At 44.7% G+C, this 23958-nt stretch overlaps 2 protein-coding genes across 6 annotated transcripts in view; both read left to right on the top strand.

Moving 5' to 3' along the window:
- Positions 1 to 2310: 2310 nt before the first annotated feature.
- On the top strand, positions 2311 to 5046 carry cradd (CASP2 and RIPK1 domain containing adaptor with death domain). The gene is made up of 2 exons (XM_063905273.1): positions 2311 to 4030; positions 4421 to 5046. Exons 1-2 carry the CDS (start codon positions 3703 to 3705, stop codon positions 4705 to 4707), a joined length of 615 nt encoding a protein of 204 aa, XP_063761343.1. The 5' UTR covers positions 2311 to 3702; the 3' UTR covers positions 4708 to 5046.
- Positions 5047 to 6503: 1457 nt separating this feature from the next.
- ptpro (protein tyrosine phosphatase receptor type O) overlaps positions 6504 to 23958 on the top strand; it is a 29750-nt gene continuing 12295 nt past the window's right edge. For 4 of the 5 annotated variants that reach the window (XM_063905954.1, XM_063905953.1, XM_063905952.1 and 1 more), the window contains exons 1-13: positions 6504 to 6822; positions 15687 to 15948; positions 16410 to 16565; positions 16645 to 16797; positions 16968 to 17438; positions 17550 to 17711; positions 17791 to 17987; positions 19646 to 19766; positions 21006 to 21199; positions 21363 to 21474; positions 21651 to 21814; positions 22027 to 22147; positions 22533 to 22666. In XM_063905954.1, the coding sequence (XP_063762024.1) occupies positions 6736 to 6822; positions 15687 to 15948; positions 16410 to 16565; positions 16645 to 16797; positions 16968 to 17438; positions 17550 to 17711; positions 17791 to 17987; positions 19646 to 19766; positions 21006 to 21199; positions 21363 to 21474; positions 21651 to 21814; positions 22027 to 22147; positions 22533 to 22666 (2334 nt within the window). In that variant the 5' untranslated portion in view covers positions 6504 to 6735. Of the gene's footprint in view, positions 6823 to 8139; positions 8308 to 15686; positions 15949 to 16409; positions 16566 to 16644; positions 16798 to 16967; positions 17439 to 17549; positions 17712 to 17790; positions 17988 to 19645; positions 19767 to 21005; positions 21200 to 21362; positions 21475 to 21650; positions 21815 to 22026; positions 22148 to 22532; positions 22667 to 23958 lie in introns of those variants that run through there. The other variant, XM_063905951.1, reaches the window with a different exon arrangement.

Below are 23958 nucleotides of genomic sequence, written 5' to 3'. Positions count from 1 at the left end.
CATATCTCAGCTGCAGCTCCGTTTCACATTTTTACAGAATATTTATTGATTTTTGTTTTTCTGGTTCTTTTGTAAAGCCTCTGAAGGCATGATGATCAGCTCTGTGAGAGGAACAAAGTTGTATATGGTGCTTCATCATCCTGCTGACATGTAATTCATTACACAGCGTTGTAATAATAATAATACATTTAATTTTATTGCTTTTTTCATTTCAGCAATCTCAAAAAGCTACAGAGCAGGAAAAAAATACTTCAAAGCAGAACTTGTAAAAGACATTTGTTTGAGGTTTCGTTTAAAAACATCTGTAGTCTGTGGAGCCCTCAGGTGGTCGGGGGGGGCGTTCCACAGCCTCGGGGTAGCAGAGGAAAAGGCCCCATAACCCATGGTGCAGAGCTTGGATCTGCGGGCTTGGAGGGTGTTTGTGGTTGCAGAACGGAGGGTACGTGAGGAGGAAGGGGGGGTGAGGAGTTCCTGGAGGTAAAGGGGGGCATGTCCATGAATGCACTGGTGGGTAAGGAGGGAGACCTTGTACTCAATTCTGAGTGGGACAGGGAGCCAGTGAAGAGATTTCAGGATGGGGGTGATATGATCATGTTTGCACACCCTCATCAGGATCCTGGCAGCGCTGTTCTGGATGTGAACAGCGCTGCCAGGATCCTGATGAGGAGTGCATTACAGTAGTCCAGCCTGGAGACAAAGGCGTGGACGAGCTTCTCTGCATCTGCCAGGGTGAGTTTTGGACAGAGTTTGGCGATGTTCCTGAGGTGGTAGAATGACGTCTTACAGGTGTTTGATGTGGGTGTCAAAGGTGAGTTGAGGGTCCATTTTAACACCCAGGTTGGTGACAGATGTGGAAAGGGAGATGTTTTGGGCAGACAGAGTGATACTGGAGATGGTGGAAGAGCGGAGCTGATGTGGTGTGCTGACTAGGAGGGCTTCCGTTTTGGAACTGTTCAGCTGAAGGAAGTTGAGCTTCATCCACGCCTCTCTCTCCTCCAGGCAGGTGGTCGTGTGGATGTTGGCAGGAGAGCAGAAGAAGTGGGGGTTGTCCTGAGGTATAGCTGTGTGTCATCAGCATAACCCTGGAATGATATCCCATGCCTGCTAATGACATTGCCCAGGGGGAGCAGGTAGATGGAGAAGAGGGAGGGGCCCAGCACCAAGCCCCGAGGGACACCGCAGGTGACGTTGTGGGTGTGATTTTGCCTTACCCAGGGCAACGTGCTCAGTTCTGCCGGTCAGATATGAAGTGAACCAATTGTGTCCATTTTCTGAGAATCCAATGGTGTATTGCAGGCAGTGGAGGAGGATGTTGTTGTCAACTGTATCAAAAGCAGCTGTTAGGTCCAGGAGGGTGAGTAGAGATGGGGAACCGGTGTCTGCTGCCATCAGGAGGTCATTGGTGACCCTGACCAAGGCTGTTTCTGTGCTATGGCCAGGGCGGAAACCAGACTGAAACTTCCCTAACACATAATTGTGTTTGAGGTGATCCTGAAGTTGTGCTGCAGTTGTTTTTCCAGAACCTTTGACAGGAATTGAAGATTGGAGATGGACCTGTAGTTGGAGAGGACTTCTGGATCCAGGGTGGGTTTTTTCAGTAGTGGTCTGATGGGATATGGCCGGCCAGGAGGGAGTGGTTTATAATGTTGGTGATGAAAGGAGAGACGGCAGAGATGTTGGTCTTCAGCAGGGCTGAAGGGAAAGGGTCCAGGGCACAGGTGGACGGCTTCATTTTTCTGATGACGTCCTCCACCTCTTCCTGTGTGACATCAGAGAAGGGGCGGAGGGGCTGGACAATCTCAAACGATGGGTCGGCAGTTGGGGGGCAGGACAGCAGTGGTGGAGAGGTGTGAGCAGATGTTATTAACTTTTAGTCTGAAAAAAGTGATGTGCATGTTGCACCTCTCCTCGGTGGCCTCAGAGTGGGAGGGTGAAGGGGTTTGAGAAGGTGATTTATTGTTGAAAAAAGTTGTTTGGAGTTACCGGGGCTGTTGTTGATGTTGGTACAATAAAACCAGGACCGTGCATTCCTCAGGGCTTCTGCATACGTCCTCTTCTGTTGCCTGTATGACTGTTTGTGAACAGTCAGTCCAGAGGCCTTGAGCAGCCGCTCAAGGACATGCCCAGCCGCCTTCATCTTTCGCAGCTCGCATGTGTACCAGGGAGCTGAGCGCAAGAATAAGACTGACCTTGATGTTAAGGGGGCGTACTCAATATTATCATTATCATTATTATTAATAATAATTACACAGCATTATACTGTCATTTATTATTATTATTTATTACACAGCGTTGTACTTATTATTATTGTTATTATTATGATGATGATTATTGTTATGATGATGATGATGATGATGATGATGATTATTATGTATTACTCAGCGTTATACTGTCCTATATCGTTATTTATTTTAAGTTCACTATATATGCCTTGCACTAATTCTCTTCCGTTTTACACTTTAATTTAGGCAAGTTTAAAATGTATGTTAACCTTATTTATCTAATTGTATTAAAGGTAATGTAGTAAGTTAATTAATTTAGACTTACTATGAGTCTTTCTTTTTTACAGGACCCTTAAAAGTGACAACAAAGCGTTCCATCGGACCTCCGTTTCAAGTCCTTTTGGAAACGGAGTTTGCTCGGGCTTCTATAAATAAAAGCAAGCAGTAGACTGTAGAACCTGAACCCCTGTGCTAAAGTCGGGTATTCCGGTTAATTCGGCATATATTTGACCCAACAAATCGAAGAATGTGTAATAAAAACTTACATAGAAACTAACATTAGATAGCATTGTTTGCCAGGTTAGCTGCTATCGTTAGCGTGGAAAGAGTCTCGGTACGAAATCGGCACACAAATAATCAAATAAACAAATGATATTAACTGCACTAAGAAATAACTATGAGCCCCTTTTATAATGTAATTTACTCAGCCTTGATTAAATATATAATTGTTTGTTTACTGAAACTGTCCCCGAACTCTATATGCAAATCTACCATTTTAAAGATTACCTTTGATGTGTTTAACTCATACATATCTTTGACAAAATATATGAACATAAACGGCTTTGTTTTGGTCTTTTGGATAATTCGGCAGGTATTTTATGCAACAAAAAGTCTTTACTTTGATAACCAAATTGAATTTTAGCCAGTAGGATCAGCTGTTTTAAGCTAACGTTACCGCTCAATGCTACCAAACCATCGACGAATGGAGATCGTGTTGCCAAACTCTATTGAAAAATCTTTCCATTAAGGTTTTTTCGTTTTCGTCTTTGTTTTTCATTTACAATTAACCCTTGATATGGCGTGAAATAAAACCAGACCCAAATAAATATTGTATTATATTGAATTCGTGACATATTTGATCAACTTTATTTCCGCATTAGCTTTCGCTCCTGTTCACCACTTTGACGATTTTATACAAGAAAATGCGATATTTGGTTTATTAAAGTTATGCCGAATTACAGAGTGGTTTATAGTCAAACAATAACTGTAAGTTTTCCCTTCAATTACAAGATGTAAAAATAAAAGAATAAGAATGAGTGGTTTGTAAAACGTTGATTCCACTTGCGGTGTTTGCAGTCGGACACAATAACAAAGGGAACAATATCCGGTGTAGAGGGGGAGACGCTGTGTTTTGTTGGTGATAAATCTTCTCCCTTTTATCTGATTTAAATTATTTAATAATAATATTGAAACAGTTCACATGGAGCCAGCCCACAGAGTCCTGCTGCGGGACCACCGGCTCTATCTTTCCGGGCAGCTGCTCGTCTCGGACTCCATCGTTCCGCTTCTGTTCCAGGAGGAAATCCTGACGGAAACCCAGGTGGATCAGATCGAGTCTCAGCCGTCAGAGAGGCTGAAGACCCTGGAGCTACTGACCCTGCTGCCGGGCCGCGGGCCCCGGGCCTTCAGTGCCTTCATCCGGAGCCTGGATGACTACAGCTGGGTCCGGGAGAGGCTGGAGATGGAGCTCCGACACGGGCAGGAGCTCCAGGGGATAGACGGAGCCCGAGGACTCGGGGGAGCAACAGGTGAGCACCGAACCTCACCTGAGATTATTGAAGGTTACACCAGAAGTTAAACACATTTTTGTAAATTCTTCAGTGAAAAAGCAGGAATACAATTATTGAATAAACTGAAATAATGTTAAAAGTTAAAAAAAACAAAAATATAAATACGTGTGATTAAATCGAATAAAATATTTAAATGTTTTATTAAAAAACATGTTGTATTATTAAAATGATGTATTACTTTATTTTAATAATTTAATAAAATATATATTAAATCCAAAATAATGTATAAAATGATTTAGTACATTAAAATTAAATGTTTAATTAAATTAATGAATACTTAATTACATAATATTGATTTATTATATCAAAATGTTTTATATTAAAATGTCCCCCTGGTGTTCCCTGCAGACGCCCCCCCTCCCTCGCTGCAGGCTCGCCCCTCGGACCGTTTCTTGTCTCGGCTGGCGGCTCGGCTGGGCTCCGGCTGGCAGGAGGTTCTGCTGGATCTGGGTCTGTCGGCGGAGGACTTGTTTCGGTGCCGGTCCGATAACTTGCTCTGCTCTCACAGCGCGGCGTTGGCAGGCCTGGTGCTGTGGAGGCAGCGGGGGGGCCGGGGAGCCACGCTGCAGAGACTGCTGCAGAGCTTGCAGGCTGCCGAACTGCACCCCTCCGTCCTGCAGGAGGCGCTGACATGACGGGTCTACCGGTTTACCCAAAGACACTTATGCTCAATACTTAGGACGATCCCCACAGCCGGGGGGGGGGGGTCTTTCCTATGGACATGCTGACTGCAGGGGGGATTGAACCAGTGCTCCCCTGATCCGAAGACCAGCAAACTATCCCACTGTGCCACAGCCTCCATATTCACCTCTGTGGCCTCTTGTGACACTTCAAAATAAAAGCCCTGCAGCTCTCCAGGAACAGCACCACCATGGAGTTCAGGAAAACTTAGAGACGTGTTCGTGCAGAAAAACAATTCTTCTTTCAAAATAAGAATTCTCCAGATCCCCAAAATAAAATACGTCTCCACAGCTGCCATGTTCTAAATCCTCTTTTATTTCTTATGGTCATTTTTGCAGTTAAACTTTTCATTTCCTGCTCGGACTTCAAACCTCCCAGGATTTCACACTTTTTCCTGGAAGACAAACAATTTATTTTTATCAGAAACATCACACACACACACACACACACACACACACACACACACACACACACACACACACACACACACACACACACACACACACACACACACACACACAGAGTTCTTGATCAGTTCCAGGTTTGCTGTTCAGGGTTTTAAGGCGGACTGTCGAGATAGAAAAACAACTTTTATGTTTCTGTATTTAAAAGTTTAGTTTCAGGGATTTTATATATAAGTTTCTCTGTTTAGAAATGAGCAATACATACACATATATTTTAATAGATTTATCCCATGTTATTTAAAAAACAGATGTGTATGAATTAAAATATAGTTAATGTGTAAATACTTTTGTTTTGTTAAAGCTCCCTTTAGAGTTTAAAAGTTGATGTTTTAAGAAGTAAATGTGTTTGTTTTTTTACAGGAAGCAAGAGCGGATGTTTCTCAGAAGCTTTAAATCCAGTCTGCTTCCAGGACAACTGGGAAAGTCACTAGCAGAAAACTGCTAAGTCATGGTTTCACTCCCAAACTGTCAGCTTCAACAGAACCTTTGTTCAGCTGAAGGACATCCTGAAAGAATGTCAATGCTGGAAAAAGTCAAAACTTAGGACAAAAAAGGTGAAATTTCTGATAAGCCAGAAAAAGAGTGACATTTGAGAAAAAATGAAAATTGGGAAAAAAACGTGAAGGAAAAAAATGTGAAGTTCTGAAAACAAACCCTGAAAAATGTGAAGTTCTGAAAACAAACCCTGAAAAATGTGAAGTTCTGAAAACAAACCCTGAAAAATGTGAAGTTCTGAAAACAAACCCTGAAAAATGTAAATGATTTAGTTTTGTATTTACTGATGTATTACAGAGACCCTGCTGTCCTGGTGTTCAGGTTGATGTTTGTATTTAAATCGCATTTAGTCATTCTAATGAAAGAGTCAAATCCATTCGTTTCTGTTTTCATTAGCTTTTTTTAAAGTGATGTTTCATTATTATTATTGTGCTCTGGTCGCCAGCAGGGGGCGCCCTGCTCTCAGAAATGAGAACCTTTAAAAACAGCTCTTTATTGTTCAGTCTTCATGAACAGACACACAGCAGAGATACAATGACGGTTTACAATGCCATGCACTGTGAAAAGAGACAATGATTTTAAGAATGTAAACATAAAAAAAAGACTAATTCTTGAGTTATATTTAAAATGAAATAAAAATGATGCATTTGTTTTATGTTTAATAATGAAATATTAAGGCATTATGTTATATTGAATGTGTTCGGTTTAAATCAGGTGACTGAATACAGATGTGGCATGTAGAGCCTGCTGCAAATCAGGAGGAGGAGGAGGAGGAGGAGGCCACCCCCCCCCCCCCCCCCTGCCCCCCCTCCTCAGGGCGGGGCTTCTCTCCGGCTCCATCCTCTCACGGACCCCGAGATCAGCTCCTCTCAGGCGGCGGCGCGCAGCCGGAGCCCGGCCTCTTCCTCCAGCATCTCTAGTACCGAGAGCAGAGCCTGATATCAGACCGAAGAAGAAGCGCAGGATGCGGCTGAGGAGGAGGCAGAGCGGCCGCTGATCCGCGGACTCATCGCCATTGTTTGGATGCAGAGAGAGAGAAGGACCCGGATGAGAGACAGCATGCCCCCCCCACTGCTGCTAACCCTGCTCTGTCTGCAGCTCCTCTCCAGGGTAACACACACACACACACACACACACACACACACACACACACACACACACACACACACACACACACACACACACACACACACACACACACACACACACACGGATGCAGGTTATATGTGTTTCATGTGATTTTATATAAGAGGTGATGGAGATGCGTGCGTGTGTGTGTATGTGTGTGTGTGTGTGTGTGTGTGTGTGTGTGTGTGTGTGTGTGTGTGTGTGTGTGTGTGTGTGTGTGTGTGTGTGTGTGTGTGTGTGTGCGTGCGTGCGTGTGTGTGTATGTGTGTGTGTGTGTGTGTGTGTGTGTGTCTGCTGCAGAAAGTGGGTCAGTCACAGTCCTGCTGCTGCATGTCAAACACACACACACACACACACACACACACACACACACACACACACACACACACACACACACACACACGGCTCAGGTGCAGGTTGTGCAGCTGCATCGCTCACTTTCCTGCTTTTCTGCGTCCATTTGTTGTTTTCCCAGAAAAACCCATCAGAAATCATGTTTGTGTGAATATGAGCTGCTATTGTGGTCGTTGCACACCAACACATGCTCATGTTGTGGCCTTTATTGAAAAAATCGGTGACATTTTGGGCATATTATGCACTGAATCACATCAATACATACGTATTGATGTGATTTCTTTAACATATGAACTGCTATGAGAATCAGAACTACTTTATTCATTCCAAACTGAGACGTTTTTGTGTTACAGCAGCAAAATACAATGTAATAAAAATGAGAAATATACAGATGCAATTGAATTAAATGAAAATGTAATATAAGTGTTAAGTGTTCAGTCCAGTTCACAGAGTCCTGCAGCCAGAGGGGGGTTACTGTACAGAGTTACTGCAGAGGGCAGGAAGGTTCTCCTGAACCTGTCCTTGTGACAGCGGAGCTGGAGCAGTCTGTTGGAGAAGGAGCTCTGCTGTCCTTCCAGCTGCAGGTGGAGAGGGGGGGGGGGGGGGGGGGACAGCAGTCTGTTCAGAGTACACTGTTGAATGAGGAGGTATGGACAGATGCATATATTACGTATAACAGATATTTATGGCAGATGTGTATAATATATAGATATGTACTTATCAGGCAGTGTGCACTCTGGAGCGTCCTCATGTTGTGGTTTTAAATCCCACAGCTCTCTCCAGCTGCTGTATCAGATGTGATGAGTTGCTCATTCGTCACTGAATAACGTGTCTTTCACTAGAAGCATCCTCAAATACAGATTTAGGCGTTTATTTTACTGTAGAGACTCATATTTGTGCCGCTGCTCAGCTTTTCTGGAACTAATAACCTGTTAAAACCTACTTTATACTCTGGTTCTTGCAGAAATCCTGCAGCATTGTTCACATTTAGAATTTCTTCGCTGGATTTGGTCGGATTTGTCTGAGAAACTGTCAGAATATTCAACATTATTTGGCATTTTAATGACAAAGGTTGTCTGTTGTTGTTTTCCCGGTGATGAACGTTGGCTATTGGTGAGGATTAGAGATCACACACATTCGCTACTGTTTAGAAACCATGACGCAACAGTATATGGAGCAGAGCCTTATGATGTTACTGAAGTACAGCATGGTTTTCGGTCTCTTTTTCCTCCATGTCTTCTTTAAGACTAGTGGAGAGAAAGCACGAACTCAGTGTGCAGATTTATATATTTATATCCTGTCAGAAAACTTGTAATATAAAATATGATTGTGTTAGTGTCAGTAGTGAGGTGGGGGGTTTCAGGGTGATACCTGCTGGGTAATACTTCCCTGTTCTCCTGCAGTGTGAGTCACAGACCGGTTCATCGCTAACTCCGTTTGAGTCATTTTCAATGAAAGAAAAACCTAAACTCTCTAATTCCAGATTTAATCTGAATATCGTCCTTAATGCTCTCTTTATTCCCTGATGAAAGTCAAATCTGTTACGAGACATAGCAGCTCCTCTTGGAACAGAAACAGACGTGTTGTCCTGTTAGCATGGGAGCTAACGTGTGAGCTAACTGTGTGTGTGAGCTGGAAGTGTTAATGTGTGTGTCCTGTAGTATTTCAGAAGTGTGTGACATGTGACAGTTGTGATGCTAGCAGAACGGTGTGTGTGTGTGTGTGTGTGTGTGTGATAATCTGTTGATTAGCGTGCTAATGCTTCATGCTGCTGCAGACCTCTGACGTCAGTGAAAGACACTTCTTACTCATTTTCTGTTCCGATAAATCCTCTTTATTTCAGATATTCTGTATGTTTTTATTCACAGTATTTATTTTTACAGGGAGATTTATATTTCTTTTACACATGTCTTACTCAGAAGTGAGTGAATCTGAAGCCTACGGGACAAGATATGAGACTAACATCCGACTAAAAGTTACTGTTCTTGAAGACATTCAATAAAAATGCCAAATTTAAATCAGAGTATTTAAACTTATTGTAGCTAAGTGTATAAAGGTGTAATAAAAACTCATTTGAAATATTATTGAAAGAAAAATAGCTAAAAAGAAACACATTTTGGCCGGAATTTGTAATAAAAATAAATATATAAAACTATGTTTTGGGGCATTAAAGGGAAAAATACCAGATTCATATCATTATCATTATTAGTATTATTATTATTAATAATGATAATAATAATTGTATTTAGAGAGGCTGGAAACAGACTTTAAATGATTAAAATAATTGGGTCTTTATTCCTCATTTCCTCCAAGTCTTTGTCTGGTTGCCTCTGAGCCTCTCTGTGAGCTCTCTCTGGTGCGCTGCCATGTTTAACAGCCGGATAATGAGCCTGAACGCACCGTCAGGAAACAGAGCGAGGATCCGAAGCCTCGTCCTGTTTCTCACATCAGAGGGAACACTCATCTGAAGCTGCCAGAACCTGGAGCTGAGAGATAACAGGATTACAGAAACCAGATCCACTGAAGCAGGTTTACTGACCCAGAAACTGTGTGGGGGGATCACAGCGACAGAGACTCAGATAACCGAGCAGAGGAACATTTCTCAGGATGGGAGAACATTAGATTTATACCCTAAACTTAACTGTGTGCAAAGACTGATGACAAGTGTACGAATACTTACTGTCAACAAATACGAACAATAATCTGAGCAGAGCGGGAGAGAAATGAGATTGATTATTTCCTCCAATATCTATTTTATATTGTTGTAAAAACTACTTCAAACAAGTTTATTGATTTAAAGGTCCCTGTGATGCTGCTCTTCAGCTCCATGTGTGTCGCTGCTCCACTAGGACATGATTCCATGCTTCAAAGTTGAAACAGCGCTTTATTTTCCTCACACTGCCTGTGCATAAAGTACCACTTTTCACTCCGTCTGAAAACGCTCTGAAGAGCCCATGCCCCCACCTTTGCAAAAGTGCACTCTGCTCTGATTGGTTTGCTGGCGACTCTGCTGTGGTCAACCGCTTAGAGGTTTGTCAAATGTCCCGCCCCTGGAAAACTGAAAACATGGCATCGCTCGTTGCACCGTGCCAGTTTATTACAAACAAATACTGATGGATTATCAGCAATCATCTCACAGCGACACAGAGACGTTGACCTTCAGCAGAGACGTTGACCTTCAGCAGAGACGTTGACCTTCAGAGCGTTTTTGTGACCTTGAACACATCTTTTGCTCTCAGACAGAAAGACTGCTCATAGCTATGGCTCTGTGAAGGGAAGCAGGTTTCCTGCTCCTTCTTGTCTGCTGGTTCAGTGAGTTCTGGTCGTACAGGGATGAGACGTATACCAATGGAATCTGTGAAATCTCAGGCTTCATATGAGATGTGGTTTGTGCAGAGAGCATGAAGTAAAACAATCGTTGTAGCTCACTCTGTGCTATGTAGCGTTAGCTAGTTTTCGTCCGGTGCTGATGTAGACGCTTGGTGTTGGAATTATGGTCTGGTAGCTGAGCTTCGTCCCGTTCAGTGGGTATGCCACATTAATAGGTTGTTAAATGTTTCTTACAGGTTGCTGTGTCTGGGCTTCAGAGGTTAGTGTGTTGATGAAACACCATCTCCGTATTTCTGCACAGTTCAGGTAAAGGTATTGTGCATACTGCCTGAAAGCTCGGTAGCGTAGCGTTGACAGCGTTAGCTTGCAGCTTTGCCGAGGTTAGACGTGTGCTTGCGACTCAACTCCCTCAACAGCTCCACAATTCAGTTTGCCTACCAGGCCAACATCGGTGTAGAGGAGGCCCTCTCTACATGCTGCACAGAGCCAACTCACACCTGGAGAAGCCGCACAGCTCACTAAGAACCCTGTTCTTCCACTTCTCCAGTGCCTTCAACACCATCCTGCCACACCTGCCCTATGAGAAGCTGTCCCTGATGCAGGTGGATCACAGCTTGGTGGCCTGGATCACTGACTACCTCACCAGCAGACGTCTGGAGGCCCACAGCTGTGGACTGCAGTATGTCAGACTGCAGGGCAGCGGGTCTGATGTGAGCAACACTGGAGCCCCCCAAGGAATTGTGCTGTCACCATTCCTGTTCACCCTCTACACCTCTGACCTCCGCTTCCACTCCGGCTCATGCCACCTACAGAAGTTCTCCGATGACTCCTCCATCGTCAGCTGCATCACAGATGACAGCGAGGAGGAGTACAGGGCCCTGGTGGAGAACTTCGTAGGCTGGTGTGACAACAACCACCTCCAGCTCACCATCAGCAAGACTAAGGAGCTGGTGGTGGAAGAGGTCTCTAACCCCCATCACCCTCAGGGAGGTGGAGGTGGAGGTGGTGAACTCCTACAAGTTCCTGGGAGTGCACCTGAACAATAAACTGGACTGGAGAGACAGCACTGATGCTGTCTGCAGGAATGGACAGAGCAAGCTGTTCCTCCTGAGGGGGCTCAGGTCCTTCAGCGTGTGCACGAGGCTGCTGCAGACGCTCTACCAGTCTGTGGGGGCCAGTGTGCTCTTCTTTGCCATGGTGTGCTAGGGGGGAAACACCAACCAAAGGGATGCTGACAGGCAGAACAAGCTGGTGAGGAAGGCTAGCTCTGTAGTTGGAGTTAAACTGGACAATCTGGAGGGGGTGGCTGAGGGGAGGACGAGGAGGACACTGGACAGTATCCTGGATAACCTGGGGGGAGGGATGTGGGAGAGAATCTCCCTCTGGCCTGAACTTTGGGCCTTCAGCTTTTGCAGACCTATTACACACAGACATAAATAATACACTACAGGAAAGGGAAACCCCCAAAAAGCATAATATGGCCCCTTTGAGTTTCTGAGGAAAACGTGTTTTTACCAGATAACATTGAACACATCATGAAATGGTTTTATTTTAGCTTTGCCCAGTACCCAGTTTTACCCAAAAGAGCCTGAGCGCACACTGATGGGACTCTAGCAGCCGCTAACATCAACTGCTAACTGCTATCGGCAAACAACCAATGGTTAACATCAGTCGCTAACTGCTAGCCGCTACCATTAACAGCTAGCAGTTAACATTAGCTAGCTCCCCTGCAGATGTAAACATAGATTTGTTGTTAGCCATGTAGCATCCTCAAGAAAAATAGCTCATTTTATGACATATTGGGACTGGTGCAGATTAAGAGAGGAACTCTGAAGGCTTATTTATGGTTCAACGTCGACGTACCGCTGTGTGGACGCAGCCGTGAACATGTATAGTTCTGCGTCGGGTTTCTGTGACGCAATGCAATTCGTCGCCACAACGGTAGGGGGCGCAATGTTTTTTGCAAAAACTGCCCAAGAATCTTCTGACGTCTATCGTCGTCGCTCGTTGTACTTGTTCACCAGACGTTCTTCTGCTTGGTCCATTCCAGCATTTTTTTTTTAAATGGCGGTCTTTGTGGATTGTAGGAATTGAAAACCGGGGGAAAGCGAAATGACGGAAATGATGTTTGTCGTTTCAGCGGACCAATCACAGCCCTTATGGCTGCGTCGCCTCGATGCTAGGTCACAATTTTTGGGAGATGCACGCAACGACGCAACGGGTCCGTAAGGTCCCTTGCGTTACGTCGACGTTGAACCATATATCGGCCTTAAGGCTGAATCTTTAAGAAATGTGTTTTACTTAACACTTCAATCCTGAACTCAGTGGTTGTGTCTGCGTGTTTAATCTGATGTCTTTAAAGCTACGTTATGATGTGCTGCTGTGTCGAGAGGCTTAGGGAGGATTATCAGGATCCTTTACTCCGTCTAATGACTTTTACTCTCTTACTAAATAATCCTAAAGGGATTTATTGTTTACTGGAGATGTCATTTATACGTATCACAGAGCTGAGACTGTTTTTGTAAATCCTTAAAGACATGGTTCATTGGATACCAAATATCTTTTGAAGGAAAGAGAACATTAAAGACTTTTTAATGTGGAAATATGATGTATTTTACCTTTAAAACGTCCAGAAGAGCTGATAAATAGACCTTAAGTCAGACTTTATCTGGGAGGAAACTTCATTTCGGTGATTTATTTAGTATTAATTAGCAAGAAGGCACTCCATTCTGTTCTCTAATTAGCTCTGTGTCACCAAACCTCATTAAGAAAACGAACATTTATGACTTTTTAAGGTGGAAATATGATGTATTATGTACCAGAAAAGCTATTAAATTAACTTCAAGTTGGACTTCTTTCTTCTTCTGGGGAAACATGGAAATATGATGTATTCTCCCTTCAAAACTCCCAGAAGAGCTGGTAAATTAACCTTTAGTCAGATTTATTTGGGTAGAACTTGATCCGGGAGGGTTATTCAGTAATGATCGGCGCTCTGCGGCCCGTCGGGACTTCATTGTGTTCTTTACAAGCTCCGTGTCACCAAACCTCACTGAGAAAAGTGAGCGTTTTAGAAAGCAGCACAGAGAAGTTTTGTGGTCCTGCTGGTCTCATTCAGACCCCCTCCCACACACACACACACACACACACACACACACACTAGAGGTTTGCATGATAATGTTGGCAGCTGCCTGAGGGCGACCCCCCCACCCTCATTCTCAGGGTCAGATACCCCATTCATCCAGTGTGTGTGTGTGTGTGTGTGTGTGTGTGTGTGTGTGTGTGTGTGTGTGTGTGTGTGTGTGTTCAGTAACATCAGCATTATTCAGTGTCCATGGTGATAATGAGTGTCTCCCGCCATCCCAAAATATGTCTCTCCTTCCTCCTTTCATCTCTGTTGCCATGGCGACAGCCCTGCAGCCCCGTGAATGGATTTACAGACTCGGTGTGTGTGTGTGTGTGTGTGTGTGTGTGTGTGTGTGTGTGTGTGTGTGTGTGTGTGTGTGTGTGTGTGTGTGTGTGTGTGTGTGTGTGTGTGTGTGTGTGTGTGTGTGTGTGTGTGTGTGTGTGTGTGTGTGTGTCTGCTCTGAGATATAAAGGCCTTATTAAAGATTTGATTGTTTTTCAGGCGAGAAAAAATAACCATTTAGAGGGTTAGGAGACAGACAGGCAGACAGACAGACAGGCAGGCAGGCAGGCAGACAAGCAGGCAGGCAGGCAGACAAGCAGGCAGGCAGACAGGCAGGCAAGCAGGCACACAGGCAGGCAAGCAGGCAGACAGACAGGCAGGCAGGCAGACAAGCAGGCAGGTAGACAAGCAGGCAGGCAGACAGGCAGGCAGGCAGACAGGCAGAGACAGACAGACAGACAGACAGACAGACAGACAGAGCAGCCAGACAGGCAGGCAGGCAGGCAGGCAGACAGGCAGGCAAGCAGGCAGACAAGCAGGCAGGCAGGCAGACAGGCAGGCAGGCAGGCAGTAATGTAAGCGTTAGCTTATTTGAGGGGTAGCTAATGTAAGCACACACACACAGACTCACACACACACACACACACACACACACACCTTATCACCTGAATCTCCTCCTAGAGCAGCGTTGTGTTTTTTAAACCAATCAGCTCTCAGAGGGGCGTGGCCAGCAGCAGCTGGTTAGCATTTAAAGCTACAGACCTTCAGGAACAGGGCTGAAGCTGAGGGGGTTATGGGACAATGATCTGTTTGGAGTTTCAGCCAATCAGAGACCGGCTCTGTATATATTTGAGACCTGGAATATACTGTTGAAGAAGGGGATGATAGGAGACCTTTAACTAAGAGGAGTGTTTGGTTGTTGGGAGTAATCTGAGGTCCCAATACTCCCATTGGATTTTCACTGGTTTTAGTTGCAGTTTTCTCCACTGGAAATGTTGCTGTGCTTCTGTTGGTTTCCAAAGAGGAAACCTGTGTTTCTGTTTACCACTGTTCTATTATATTGTGCATCGGGAGCTTTATCTCGTCAGCAAGGCGTCGTCTCTGCAGCTTTAATAAAAAGCTGCGGCTGATAGCATCAGACTGGAACCAACAGGAAGTCCGATCAGCTGATTTCTGTGTACAGTTATTAAAGCTTTACGAGGAATAATAACAGGCTTTATTGATCGAGGTAAAAGACTGGACAAAAGAGTGAAGCATTTCCAGAAAATAGACAGAGCCGATTTGTATGTTTGACATCTGTTTGCTTTGTTTGATTTGTATTTATGTTTTATTTTTAATTTGTATTTTATTATCATATGCTCACCTTTATTTTCTCTCCTTTATTTAAGATGTAGAGATGTTGACGTGCTCACAGGTCTTTAAATGCTCCTAAATGTGCTTTGTTTTAAATCATATTAAAGTGAATATTTTCAGTAAATACTTACAGGTTAGTTCAGGGTCCATCCATCCACAATAGGAATAAGAAGTGCTCCCTATATATTGGTCCCCGCACATTAGTGGCTCAGGGAATATATTATTGATTACTTTTGTCAGTAAAAGCATGACGTCCTGGAGACATCCAGTAATTAGACACGGCCCTGAGGAGTCTTATATTGGCTCTAATTAGAGCGAGAGTCGGGTGTTTGATTCCTGGAAGCTGTAATGTTCCTTCTTCTTCTTCTTTATGTGTGATTGTGTTTTCTTCTTCCCGTGGCAGAGCGCGTTGGCGTTCCAGGCGTCGGTGAACGATGACGGTCGGATCGTGGCGACCCTTGAGCACTCGGATCTTCATGAGAACGTGACGGCGTACGCTGCTCAGATCTCCGGAGGATCTCGGCCGATCGTCGTGCAGTTTGTGAACGTCAGTGAGCTGCAGGTCAACACGTCGGTGCACGGCCTGTGCTACAGCGTCAGCCTGCTGCTGAAGGCCGGGCAGGACGGCTGGTCCAAACCCGTCAGGACCATCCCCGTACTCACCAGTGAGGAAACCTCAATCCCTTTATAAACCCCTTCAGGTCCAGAGACCCTTAAATAACCAGATTTTTGCAAATCCGAAATTATGATTTGTAAATCCCAACCTCTTTGAAGCTGCTTTATAACTTTGACATTTTAAGAAAAAGTCAGATCTTTTTTGAATTTTTTTTTTTGAAGAAGAAATACTCGGAAATTCAAATTTGGAAAACAAATCTGGTTTTTGAAACGAAAATCAAAAGGAAAACAAATTGGGAGACAAAAAGTGTGGATTTCTGAAAGTGATTTATTTTGAGGGAAAGCCAGATGTTTGAGGGACGAAAGCAAAACAAAATTGGGAAAAAATCTGTTTTTTGTTGAAAAAAGTGATGATTTTGAAGAACTAGTCGGAAATTCAAATGGGGAAAAAATGCTGAGTTAGAAAAATATTGGGACATTTTTTAAGTGCTTGCATGCTTTGTGTGTTCAGAGCCTCTTCCCGTGCACAGTGTGCACATCTGGGACTACAGAGAGTCTCCAGAGACCGGCGTGGTGTTCCAGCTGCAGCCACCAGAGGGCAGCGTCTTCAGCCGAGTCAACATCAGCTACAGCGAGGGGGAGGAGCCACGCTACATGCTATATAAAGGTTATTATTAGATTAGATTGGATCATAGAAAGGTTCGATATGCTATGGGTACATTTGATGTTTTGCTGTGTGTTTGCAGACTTCCACAAGGGGAAGACGGTGTTCAGGCACTGGTTACCTGGCGTGTGTTACAGGAACATCACCTTCATGCTCATCTCAGAGGCCACCATCTCCCAGCATGCACTGCTCTCACACAGCGAGGTCACGCACACTCCGCTACACCACAGGACAGGTACACACACTTTTAGCTATGTTATTTCCATTTTACAAAAAACCAACCACTTTTTATTTTATTTTAAATTTTAGTTTTTAAATCCAAATGTTTCCAAAATCCCGCTTTGTGTTTTTGTATTTCTATAAATGTCATCTTAATTTCTTTAAATCTTCTTGTTTCCCTCTCAGTTCCGTTCCCCCCCCTCAACATCTCCCATAAGATCGTCCACCTGAGCCAGAGGATGCTGCGGGATGAACCCCCCGAGGATGAGCTCCGTCTGGCCCCCCGCCGAGCCCGGGACGTCCCCCTGCTGGAGGAGGAGACTCTGGAGGAGGGTCAGCCTTCAGACGTGGAGGAGGTCACGGAGGCTCCATTCAGCCCCACACACAACCTGACAGGCTACAACCTGACGACGGAGGGGGCGTGGCCTGACCTGACTGCCCCCCCACAGGAGGAGGAAGAGGAGGAGTTTGTGAACGCCGTGGTGTCTGAGTATGAAGACTCCAATGAGCCCGGATCCGCCATGGACCTCCCTGCCCTCCCCCTCGACGCCTCGGTGTTGCCCACTCCGCTGCCCCCCCTCCTGCTGGAGCTGCGCTGGCTGCCCCCCCGACCCCCCACTAGCTACGACGGCTTCAACATTTACATTTACAGAGATGGTGAGTTATATTATTTCATATTCATTTTTACATTTCTTTGCCTACAAAATCTAAATGTTAGTTTTATTTCAATCCATGTAAAGCTAACCTCACCTGGTCTGTGTCCCTCAGGTAACTCCACAGAGACGGCCACGGTGGACGAGAACACTCACGAGTTCTTCACCGAGTTAACGGAGCCGGGAACGTACCGAGTCCACGTGAAAACGCTCAGCGCCGTCGGGGACTGCGAGCCGCGAGAGAGCACCGCCGACACCCTGTTCACCTTCTACCTCAGTAATAAAGACATTAAACTATAAATAAGTTTGACATAAGGACAACAATAAATGCATTCAATGAATGATCTGTGTCTCAGGCCCTGCAGGTGATCTCCTGGAGGATCTCCGGGAGCGTCCTCAGGCCGTCAGCGTCCGGCTGCTGGACTCCAGCACCGCCGCCGTCTCCTGGGCTGCTTCCTCCGAGAAACACAACGGCAGCCTGGTGTCGGTGGTCTCCACAACCTGCAGGAGACCCAGCCTCAGCCAGAGGATGGAGAACACCTACTGCACCCAGGTATACACACACAGTACCCAGGTATACACACACCGTACCCAGGTATACACACACAGTACCCAGGTATACACACACCGTACCCAGGTCTACACACACCGTACACACCGTACCCAGGTCTACACACACCGTACCCAGGTCTACACACACAGTACCCAGGTATACACACACAGTACCCAGGTCTACACACACAGTACCCAGGTATACACACACCGTACACACCGTACCCAGGTCTACACACACCATACCCAGGTCTACACACACCATACCCAGGTATACACACACAGTACCCAGGTATACACACACAGTACCCAGGTCTACACACACAGTACCCAGGTATACACACACTGTACCCAGGTGTACACACACTGTACCCAGGTGTACACACACTGTACCCAGATCTACACACACTGTACCCAGGTCTACACACACCGTACCCAGGTCTACACACACCATACCCAGGTATACACACACAGTACCCAGGTATACACACACTGTACCCAGATCCACACACACTGTACCCAGGTCTACACACACCGTACCCAGGTCTACACACACCGTACCCAGGTCTACACACACTGTACCCAGGTCTACACACACCGTACCCAGGTCTACACACACCGTACCCAGGTCTACACAAACTGTACCCAGGTCTACACACACTGTACCCAGGTCTACACAAACTGTACCTAGGTCTACACAAACTGTACCCAGGTCTACACACACAGTACCCAGGTCTACACAAACTGAACCCAGGTCTACACACACTGTACCCAGGTCTACACACACTGTACCCAGGTCTACACACACACTGTACCCAGGTCTACACACACTGTACCCAGGTCTACACACACTGTACCCAGGTCTACACACACCGTACCCAGGTCTACACACACCGTACCCAGGTCTACACACACTGTACCCAGGTCTACACACACTGTACCCAGGTCTACACACACCGTACCCAGGTCTACACACACTGTACCTACACACACTGTACCCAGGTCTACACACACCGTACCCAGGTCTACACACACTGTACCTACACACACTGTACCCAGGTCTACACACACTGTACCCAGGTCTACACACACCGTACCCAGGTCTACACACACCGTACCCAGGTCTACACACACCGTACCCAGGTCTACACACACCGTACACACCGTACCCAGGTCTACACACACCGTACCCAGGTCTACACACACCGTACCCAGGTCTACACACACTGTACCCAGGTCTACACAAACTGTACCCAGGTCTACACACACCGTACCCAGGTCTACACAAACTGTACCCAGGTCTACACACACTGTACCCAGGTCTACACAAACTGTACCCAGGTCTACACAAACTGTACCCAGGTCTACACACACAGTACCCAGGTCTACACAAACTGTACCCAGGTCTACACACACTGTACCCAGGTCTACACACACTGTACCCAGGTCTACACACACTGTACCCAGGTCTACACAAACTGTACCCAGGTCTACACACACTCACACTGTACCCAGGTCTACACACACTGTACCCAGGTCTACACACACAATACCCAGGTCTACACACTGTACCCAGGTCTACACACACTGTACCCAGGTCTACACCCAGCTTTAAGAACATTTTATTAATGTATGTTTTATATTTGTATGTTTCTCCAGGAGAACTCTTCGAGTGACTTGATCACGAACCTGACCCCCGGTGCTCAGTATCGGGTGGTGGTCTATCACACCAACGGACCCCTGTTGAGCCCCCCCTCTGAGCCTGTTATCATAGATATAGGTGAGCCGTATACATCCTGCCTGTATTACAGTAATATGTCACATATTATATCTTACATTTATAGTTTCTGAAGGTGTTTTATCCTAACGAGCTGCTATAGAAATGTGCTGTTTTAATTAGTGCAATTTAAGGAGGCTCAAATAGGTAGCTATACCAAGAGTACAATAAAAGAATACTATACCAACTATGTACATAAACGTTACTGTTTAAGAACAAGAGGTATAAACATCTTTATGCCAAATTATTGATCAGGGGATGTGCAGAAATTCAACATAAAGGGAAAAAGTCTTGTGAGGAAAGGTGCATTTTGCAAAGCTTTGCTATAGGTTTGGCATCAGAGTTGCATAAAAAGTTGCATGAAAAAACTGTTCATGCAAGCCCAAAGTTAGGAGCCAATTATGTTGTGGAGGAAAAACACGACTCAGATGAAGAAGTAACTGGAGAGGTGGATTCAGCTGCAGCCAAACAGGATTCATTCAGTACAAATCCTCACTCTAGTTCTGGTCTTCTCTTAAAGCCTCTGTACTGTTCTCATTGAGGTGTGGCATCTCCAACTAAACAGTGAGCTAAACTCTCTCTATGCATGAACATGAAGGAATCCTGAGTTCTTTGTATGTAGATTTATTTTCTTCACATTGTACTGAATCCATACATATGATGAGAGACGAGAGACGAGAGTGAAACTAGGGAACAAACAGCAAAATACTGTAGCTAAGCCGCCTAGCTTTCATGAACATCACTTTCACAGCATGAAATCAATATGCTTAAAAGTTAACTTAATCAGAACAAAGATTAAATACAAGCAATGCTTCTGCTGGGGAGTCAACTGGTAGGATGCATTTTCGCTGGCGTAATGAACGTCTGCATCTTTAACCAGCCTGCCGTTTCTCACGTGTTTCTACCGTTGTAAATTCTAACGCCATTTCCTACTTCCTGTTTTAGCTCAGTAAACAAATGTTAAAATAAGCATCTGTATGAAACTTAAAGTACACCAAATTAGATGCATAAAAATGTAACATAAATGCCTGAAGGGCAGACAGCCTCATATCAGCTTCTATTCCTGTCCTATTGGTTAGTAAGGTCTCTATGGGACCCTTCTATCCTCTCACAGTTGGCTTTGATTCAGTCGTGTTGTTGGGCAGAGTGTGTAACCTTTGCTCAATACCTTTGACATCGGTTTCTAAAAAGTTCCTTGTTGAAGGTTTAGCACCATGTCTGAATGAGCCCCCCGTTGTGTAGAGCCCACCGGGGTGCAGGAGCTGGCGGTCTACCCGCTTAGCCCCACGGCGGTGATCCTGAGCTGGCAGCGTCCGTACCACGTCTCCTTCAGGAAGTACATCCTGCAGACCTTCTTCTTCAACCCCGTCACCCTCGCCTCCGAGTGGACCACCTACTACGAGATCGCCGCCACCGCCTCAGTCATCGCTTCCGTGGTACACACACACACACACACACACACACACACACACACACACACACACACACACACACACACACACACACACACACACACACACACACACGACAAGAGTCATTTACATACATAATAACGTTTTTACATTTTGATAAGTCCTCTGAACTTTCCGGTGTCTGCAGAGAGTGACTGATCTGCTTCCTGCCTGGTATTATAATTTCCGTGTTTCCATGGTGACGTGGGGCGACCCCCCCCTCAGCTGCTGCGACAGCTCCACGGTCAGCTTCGTCACAGGTGAGCAGATGTTGATATGATGTCTCATAAAGCACGTTGGGATTGTCCAGTAACTGACGGTGTATACCTGAAGAGCTGGAGAAAACCAAACAAAATCAAGACTTGAGATTTAGGATCGTAGATATCTTTTGGTATATAATCAGTAAAACCTAAATCTCTTTATGTGCCCCCCCAAGCCCCGGAGGCGCCCCACATCTCGTCGGTGGACTACTCCCACGGCGTCCTCTACGTTCGCTGGACGTACGGCGAGCTCTTCATCGACCTCTCTCACTCCCACATGCTGCACTGGACGCTGCTGGCCGTCGGGAAGAAAGGCCCGGAGCGAAGCTTCTCCATCGACGTGAGGCCGGACACATTTCACACACACATAAATACGGAGGGTCTGTTTTGCACCAGCTTTTTGATAATTAAAAGTACTGTGTGTGTGTGTGTGTGTGTGTGTGTGTGTGTGTGTGTGTGTGTGTGTGTGTGTGTGTGTGTGTGTGTGTGTGTGTGTGTGTGTGTGTGTGTGTGTGTGTGTGTGTGTGTGTGTGTGTGTGTGTGTGTGTTCAGGTGACCCGTAACGTGATGCGGGCCGGCCTCCCGCTGCCCCCCGGAGATATCTACAACTTGACGGTGACAGCGTGCACCGAGCGGAGCCGGAACACATCCATCCCTCACATCATCAAACTGGGTCAGTACCTGAATAATGATAATGATAATGAACATGTTTTTTATTAAGCACATCAATAAAACACATTTAATGAAATCATTACTTTGTATTTCATTTGTTTTTAAATATCTCCATACATTTTATGCACAGAACATTAAAAACACTTCAGAGGAAAATACCATTGTTGCGCAACACTACTGAACAAAGAATGAAATCAAACATCAGCAATAATTCAAATGATTTCCTGTATTTTCAGCACAAACTGACTTCTGTTTTCTGACAGAGAAACTGAATATTTCTACTTCCTCTTCAGAGTGTCTTCATGAGGTTCTGCAGCTTCAATGTGTCTTATAAAACTGGGATTCAGAGCTTCATTATTATTTAGTATTGATCTGTTTGTGTGCAGAGCCGGCCGCTCCTCGCTCTCTGTTCGCAGTGAACGCCTCACACACCTCCGTCACGCTGCTCTGGACCGAGGACGGGGTCGTGGACTTCTACCAGATCCTCTGCAGAGACAACCAGCCGGGCCGCCATCTCAAGGTAACACCTTTAATAATATCTATAAACACAGAACTGAAGGTAAGAGCTTTAATATCTATAAACACAGAACTGAAGGTAAGAGCTTTAATATCTATAAACACAGAACTGAAGGTAACACCTTTAATATCTATAAACACAGAACTGAAGGTAAGAGCTTTAATATCTATAAACACAGAACTGAAGGTAAGAGCTTTAATATCTATAAACACAGAACTGAAGGTAAGAGCTTTAATATCTATAAACACAGAACTGAAGGTAACACCTTTAATATCTATAAACACAGAACTGAAGGTAAGAGCTTTAATATCTATAAACACAGAACTGAAGGTAAGAGCTTTAATAATATCTATAAACACAGAACTGAAGGTAAGAGCTTTAATAATATCTATAAACACAGAACTGAAGGTAAGAGCTTTAATATCTATAAACACAGAACTGAAGGTAACACCTTTAATAATATCTATAAACACAGAACTGAAGGTAAGAGCTTTAATATCTATAAACACAGAACTGAAGGTAACACCTTTAATAATATCTATAAACACAGAACTGAAGGTAAGAGCTTTAATACTATCTATAAACACAGAACTGAAGGTAAGAGCTTTAATACTATCTATAAACACAGAACTGAAGGTAAGAGCTTTAATATCTATAAACACAGAACTGAAGGTAACACCTTTAATAATATCTATAAACACAGAACTGAAGGTAAGAGCTTTAATACTATCTATAAACACAGAACTGAAGGTAAGAGCTTTAATATCTATAAACACAGAACTGAAGGTAAGAGCTTTAATATCTATAAACACAGAACTGAAGGTAAGAGCTTTAATACTATCTATAAACACAGAACTGAAGGTAAGAGCTTTAATATCTATAAACACAGAACTGAAGGTAACACCTTTAATAATATCTATAAACACAGAACTGAAGGTAAGAGCTTTAATAATATCTATAAACACAGAACTGAAGGTAACACCTTTAATATCTATAAACACAGAACTGAAGGTAAGAGCTTTAATATCTATAAACACAGCAGGAAACCCAAGAGGATGAGGCCCATTCTTCAAAATAAAAGCCCCAGAATGTAGTTATTTAAGGGCCTTGGTGGCGAAGTCCATAGGGACTTGGCCTGGGAACTGGAAGGTCGGGAGTTCAAGTCCCCTAAAGACCAAGTGCTACTGTGGTGTCCCTGAGCAAGGCACCATTCCCTACACCTACACCATTCCCTGGGCACCGTACATATGGCAGCCCAACACTAGGAAAAATTTCCCCTCTGTGGGACCAGTAAG

The sequence above is a fragment of the Eleginops maclovinus genome, chromosome 17, assembly GCF_036324505.1.
Source record: "Eleginops maclovinus isolate JMC-PN-2008 ecotype Puerto Natales chromosome 17, JC_Emac_rtc_rv5, whole genome shotgun sequence".
NCBI lineage: Eukaryota > Metazoa > Chordata > Actinopteri > Perciformes > Eleginopidae > Eleginops > Eleginops maclovinus.
The sequence above is the reverse complement of the archived record's forward strand: the minus strand, read 5'-3'. Positions and strand labels throughout refer to the sequence as shown.